General features: G+C 42.6%; 1 protein-coding gene across 1 annotated transcript; it reads right to left on the bottom strand.

The window, feature by feature from the left end:
• Nucleotides 1–4,356: 4,356 nt before the first annotated feature.
• LOC115092480 (piggyBac transposable element-derived protein 3-like) lies at nt 4,357–6,382 on the bottom strand. The gene has a single exon (XM_029603322.1). It carries the CDS (start codon nt 6,380–6,382, stop codon nt 4,628–4,630), a length of 1,755 nt encoding a protein of 584 aa, XP_029459182.1. The 3' UTR covers nt 4,357–4,627.
• Between the last annotated feature and the right edge of the window lie 605 nt (nt 6,383–6,987).

Raw genomic sequence — 6,987 nt, 5'->3', positions numbered from 1 at the left:
TACTATCTCATTCCCTCAGGTACTGTGCAGGCTTGCAGGCTCTTGATTTTCTATGGCTACAGAGTTTTTGTTTTTTTTACTTATATACTAACAGAGTTTGGATACTAATGCTTGTGACATTATTTTTCTTATCTAACAGGGAAATGAATAAGTGACTTAACTGTATTTATTTAAATGTCCAAGGTATTTCCTCTCTCATTAAACGTAAACATATACTGCAGTTTGCTAAATGTGCAAATGCTCAGATTTTGATGCTACAAGAAATGCACCTTACTAAGTCAGAACATGAGAAACTGAAGTTGAGTTGGGTGGGGGATATTTATCATGCTTCTTATAACTCAAGGAGCAGAGCTGCTTGTATCTTAGTAGCTAAATCTCTACTGCTTTGGGTGCATAGATCTTTCTCCGATCCTGATGGTAGATTTCTTATGCTTGATTTTTCTCTCTGTAATACTGACTTTACCCTGGCCAATATCTATGGCCCTAATGTCAACCACAGGGAGTTCTTAAGAAAGTTTAATGACCAAAATGTTCAGTATGGATTTGTGAATCTTTGTATTGGGGGGAGGGGATTGGAATATTTGCCCTTATCCTGAGTTAGATAAAAATTAATGACTCCGATGGGGTTGGGGGTTTGGGAGGGTTTCTAGAGAGACATCACTGAAATGCTTGGTCTGTTGGATATATGGCAAACAATATTCAAAACGAAAGGTATCACCAGTATATATTTTATCATTTAACACTATATGCAAAAGCCCAAATATATGTAGGCCCCTTACTTACAGAGTCTGTATTGTGTAACAGACACTATTTTTGTATAGGGTCACCTTGCTTTAATTTGAATCAACAATAGTCCATTTTTTGTTCGAAAATTTTTCATTATACTAAAAACTAATGTCACACACTCTGAGAAAGAGGACACAGATACTCATCTACTCCGTGGTAGTAGTGCACCCGACACAGCTGTGTTTCGGATGAAATCGTCCTGCTTTAGGGGGTGTCCTTCAAAATCTGCTTATTTGAGAGCGTCGTAGGGAAGCCTTGTAATTCCTTGGAAACGCATTTTCTTAATAATCCATGGCAGCCCCGTTGGACTGCATCTCCTTTTGAAAATGGCAACCGCCTCCAGTGATAGTTATATACCCTAAGAACGGAAGTCTTAAACCGGAACTTCAGTCTTCTTTCACGTCCGTGTATGACGTCACAAGCTACAGCACAAATCTCACTAACTGAATGAGAGCGCCATTCACGGCACTGAATCTTTACCCAGGCTCCTCCCCCTGGGCGTGGCCAAGGTAGATATGCTGAAAGAATGCAGTCCCATCTCACGGCAGCTACCCAACTATTCCTGACTTGTACGTGTCAACAATCTCACATATCTGTAATCAATTCGCTCATTTTACCATTCATAGAGCGTGGGTACGGGCCCTTATTGTCCAGCAATTAGCTATTGGTAACCCTGCGGGTAACGCTACGGGCTCCCCTCTCAGGCAGAAGAAATGAACTGCCATCTAGATCAGCGAATACCAATTCACTCTCTCATTGAGTCCTGTCGGATCCACTGTATTTAAGTTGAAGATCCAAAATTGTTCTCGCATATTTAAACGGGATTGAATATCACCCCCCCGTGGATCTAGACGCACTTGTTCCAAAATCAGCCACCTTAAGTCCGTGAAGTCATGTTGGTGTCTAATGCAGTGTGGTACTATCGGCGCAGATACTTTCTTCGTTCTAATGCAACTTCGATGTTCTATAAGGCGGGTTCTTATCTTCCGTTTCGTGCGACCGATGTACAGCAGTTTACACGGACACTGAATTACATAGATTACTCGCTCGGACTCGCAGCTAGTAGATCCATTTAATTTCAAAATTCTGTCAGAATTGGGAATACGCCATTGGTTCCCTGGCAGGGACAGGGCGCACATGTCACAATGACCACACCCTTGTAGGCCATCGGCCGATCTCGATATAGTCGTGGATACAAACGTGGATTTAACCACTATATCCCTAATGTTCTGTCCCCTGAAGAAGGCAAATCTTGGTTCAGTCTGACCACACAATGGTGTGGAAGCTGCATCCCTTTGGGATTAAAAATCCCTTTGGGATTAAATCCCTTTGGGATTAAAAATCCCTTTGGGATTAAAAAATGGCTTGCCCATTTCTCAATTTTTGAGACTGCGAAGGATCTGTTCATCAGCTCAAGAATTCCGCGTGCAAGCAGTTGATTTAATGAATAGGTTCTCGACAAGAGGATATCCAAAATCTATTATTAAGAAGGCATACAAAAGGGCACTCTATGCCAATCGGGAGCTCCTTCTACAATACCAGCAACGCCCTTTTTCCCAAAAAACTACATGTACCTTGCAATATTCAAAACAAGTGGGCAGGGTAGTTGACATAATCAAAACGCATTGGCATGTTTTGACCCTTCAGCCCACCTTTCAGACTGAACCAAGATTTGCCTTCTTCAGGGGACAGAACATTAGGGATATAGTGGTTAAATCCACGTTTGTATCCACGACTATATCGAGATCGGCCGATGGCCTACAAGGGTGTGGTCATTGTGACATGTGCGCCCTGTCCCTGCCAGGGAACCAATGGCATGTCACAATGACCACACAAGGGTGTGGTCATTGTGACATGTGCGCCCTGTCCCTGCCAGGGAACCAATGGCGTATTCCCAATTCTGACAGAATTTTGAAATTAAATGGATCTACTAGCTGCGAGTCCGAGCGAGTAATCTATGTAATTCAGTGTCCGTGTAAACTGCTGTACATTGGTCGCACGAAACGGAAGATAAGAACCCACCTTATAGAACATCGAAGTTGCATTAGAACGAAGAAAGTATCTGCGCCGATAGTACCACACTGCATTAGACACCAACATGACTTCACGGACTTAAGGTGGCTGATTTTGGAACAAGTGCGTCTAGATCCACGGGGGGGTGATATTCAATCCCATTTAAATATGCGAGAACAATTTTGGATCTTCAACTTAAATACAGTGGATCCGACAGGACTCAATGAGAGAGTGAATTGGTATTCGCTGATCTAGATGGCAGTTCATTTCTTCTGCCTGAGAGGGGAGCCCGTAGCGTTACCCGCAGGGTTACCAATAGCTAATTGCTGGACAATAAGGGCCCGTACCCACGCTCTATGAATGGTAAAATGAGCGAATTGATTACAGATATGTGAGATTGTTGACACGTACAAGTCAGGAATAGTTGGGTAGCTGCCGTGAGATGGGACTGCATTCTTTCAGCATATCTACCTTGGCCACGCCCAGGGGGAGGAGCCTGGGTAAAGATTCAGTGCCGTGAATGGCGCTCTCATTCAGTTAGTGAGATTTGTGCTGTAGCTTGTGACGTCATACACGGACGTGAAAGAAGACTGAAGTTCCGGTTTAAGACTTCCGTTCTTAGGGTATATAACTATCACTGGAGGCGGTTGCCATTTTCAAAAGGAGATGCAGTCCAACGGGGCTGCCATGGATTATTAAGAAAATGCGTTTCCAAGGAATTACAAGGCTTCCCTACGACGCTCTCAAATAAGCAGATTTTGAAGGACACCCCCTGAAGCAGGACGATTTCGTCCGAAACACAGCTGTGTCGGGTGCACTACTACCACGGAGTAGATGAGTATCTGTGTCCTCTTTCTCAGAGTGTGTGACATTAGTTTTTAGTATAATGAAAAATTTTCGAACAAAAAATGGACTATTGTTGATTCAAATTAAAGCAAGGTGACCCTATACAAAAATAGTGTCTGTTACACAATACAGACTCTGTAAGTAAGGGGCCTACATATATTTGGGCTTTTGCATATAGTGTTAAATGATAAAATATATACTGGTGATACCTTTCGTTTTGAATATTGTTGGCAGACTATTCGGTACACTGGAGTACAGTGGGTGTGGGTTATTTTGTTGTGATGGATATATGGCAAAAGCACCACCCAGATGAGAAAGACTACACTTTTTATTCCCTCTGACACAATATGTATAGCAGAATAGATTATTTTATGTGTACTCCCAATTTCTATCTGAGGGTTAAGGACAGTAAAATTTTGACATATCAGACCATCACCCTGTCTAGATCTTGGTAGATCTTGCACCTGCTGGATCTTATCCTTTCATTTGGCGATTAAACACGTCCTTATTAGAACATAAGAAATTGCCATGCTGGGTCAGACCAAGGGTCCATCAAGCCCAACATCCTGTTTCCAACAGAGGCCACATCAGGCCATAAGAACCTGGCAATTACCCAAACACTAAGAAGATCCCTGCTACTGATGCAATTAATAACAATGGCTATTCCCTAAGTAAACTTGATTAACCTTTTAGATCCCGCTCATTGAAGGACTTATTTCCTGATGCCCCTTTTTACATATCTTAGTTAACTAGACCCAAATATGGTATAAAACAATTTTCAAGGAAATCGGACTATGGGTTTTTGAGAAAAACGCATGTCCACTAGTGGAACGTTGGGATCTTCAGGAGTCAAAAAGTACTTTTTCAAAAATTCTTTATTTTAGGTAATTCTTGTAACATTTCTTTATTTTAGGTAATTCTTGTAACATACTGCAATACTACAGCTGATATCATACATAAGAATGAAAATTAGTCAAAAAAATCAAGCATGATAATCTGGAAAACATTTTTCATGTAAACGTTTACCACAAAATTTACACCACTTTTTAGTATTTTTGGAGCAGACAGCACATCGGCCTTGGGAAGTTGTGGACAAGAAGTGAGGCTGTGATGCCTTTACATCAGCACTTATGGATGCTGTAGGACCTCCTTTCCGGATGCGGTAGCTTGAAAGGCCACATTTCATTGCTACGGTAGATACTTCACGTAGGAAGTCCAAGTGGCTCATTGCTTCTTTTCCAAGCAGATGGCAGTGAATTTTCCAAGCTGCCACAACAGCCATGTTCAAGCCATTTGAAAATAAATTCCACCACCACTTTTTGGAGCGAAGTGTTGGGCGGTAAGCTGATAAAAGCCGGTCAAGTAGATCAACACCACCCATGCCTTGATTGTAAGCACCAATTATTTTTGGTTGCTTTATTAGAACTTTTTTCTTTTCTTTGAGAGAATAGCGGCTGGCTTTTTGAAGTGGAAATGGCTTCATCCAGTTGGACATGACTGTGACCACACTGCTGTCATTCCAGCGGACACAGATGATGTCTCCATCACCACGATAATCAAATTCCCCACAATCTTTCTTGCGCAGTTCTTTAGGTGCCATTAGGGGACATTTCCCAGTTCTGTTTTCTCTGACAGTGCCAATTGCTCGAAATCCCTTTTCTTTCAGTTCCACCATCAAGTTGTGTGATGTGAAGAAATTATCAAAGAAAAGGCAATGATTTCTTGGCTCTTGAATGACTGAAATCAAATCCGAAATTACTCTTGTACCAAGTGGAACTTTTTCAGTTTTATCAGTGCCTGATTCTTCTGGCTGATATTTGGCACCTGTATAAATCTGCATTGAAAATGGAAAACCATCTGGACTGCACATCATCCATATTTTGTATCCAAATCGAATTGGTTTTCCTCGAATGAACATTTTGCAGCTATGATGACCATAATATGGTACCATTGATTCGTCAATGCTCAGGCTTTCACTAAAAACACCTCCAATCTTCAAAAACTGAGCAGATAAATGGGTATAAAATGGCTCAACTTTTGCAGCTTTTCCAGGTGGTAGTTGCAAATTGTCAACAATATGAAAATAGATTTTCAGGTCCTCAAAGCGTTTTCTTGACATGGTTTTTGGCACAATTTGGTTGCTCAAATCTTCTGCAGTTGACCAGTAATGCTTTTCTTTTGGAACATGGTGATAGCCACTGTGCAAGAGTATTCCGAAGAAACGAGTGATTTTGTCAGCATTTGTGTCAATGCTTGCCAATTTCTGCCTGGCATATATATTTGTCATGTATGCTAATTCTTCTAAATAATCTTCACCCATAATTTCTATGAAAAGTTCAAATGATGTGTTTTGAAGAAGATCTGGACGAATATCAGCCAACTTTGTTGGGGCATGCTCTTCCATTGTGGTCGTGAAATCATCTGTCTTGATCCATCTTGGCTTTGGCTTCTCTGAGTTTCGTTTTCTTTTGGTATCTCCTGATTCTTGACAATAGGTTGATAGCAATTTGTCATCCTCATCCACTTCCTCATCGCGTGACTCAACTGCAACTTCCACTTCACCACACACATCTGCTGGTACTTCTGGTGCTAGGTCTTCGTCATTGATATCTTCGATATCTGAGTCTTCTAAATTATCTGATGGTGGTAAAATCACAATATCAGCTTCTGTAGCTTCAGAATCGCCCAAAACTTGTTCAACTGCTTCTTCAACAGTCAAGTACTTCTGAGTTTTCATTGTATTCCAAATTAGGAAATGAACAGGACCGTCGCGGAGCTAGTCTCGCTCGCGCGGCCCGAAAAGAGGACGGCGTCTCGGAGCTAGTCTCGCTCGTGCGGAGCTAGTCTTGCGCGGCCCGAGAAGAGGACGGCGTCTCGGAGCTAGTCTCGCTCGTGCGGAGCTAGTCTCGCGGGGCCCGAGAAGAGGACGGCGTCTCGGAGCTAGTCTCGCTCGTGCGGAGCTAGTCTCGCGGGGCCCAAGAAGAGGACGGCGTCTCGGAGCTAGTCTCGCTCGTGCGGAGCTAGTCTCGCGGGGCCCGAGAAGAAGACGCTGTCGCGGAGCTAGTCTCCCGCGGCCCGAGAAGAGGACCTTGCTCAGTCCTTGCATCCTGAGATGGAGGCCCAGGAGACAGTAAGATTCCTCATATGGTGTATGGGAGTGATAAGCCTGTGTGTATGTATGTTTGAGAGAGAGAGAGAGCATGGGAGTGAAGCCTGTGTATGTGCTTGAGAGACAGCATGAGAATGAGAAGTCTGTGTGTATGTTTATGCATGAGAGAGAGCATGGGATTATATGTAATTTACCATTTTTTAAAATATTTGTGAACCGTTTTTTGCATTTTA

The sequence above is a fragment of the Rhinatrema bivittatum genome, chromosome 5, assembly GCF_901001135.1.
Source record: "Rhinatrema bivittatum chromosome 5, aRhiBiv1.1, whole genome shotgun sequence".
Classification (NCBI taxonomy): Eukaryota; Metazoa; Chordata; class Amphibia; order Gymnophiona; family Rhinatrematidae; genus Rhinatrema; species Rhinatrema bivittatum.
Note: the sequence above shows the minus strand (reverse complement) of the source record. Positions and strands in the feature narration are given on the sequence as shown.

Bases quoted from the DNA above. Each gene is read 5' to 3' on its own strand.
- LOC115092480 (XM_029603322.1), bottom strand. From the start codon at position 6,382: ATGAAAACTCAGAAGTACTTGACTGTTGAAGAAGCAGTTGAACAAGTT.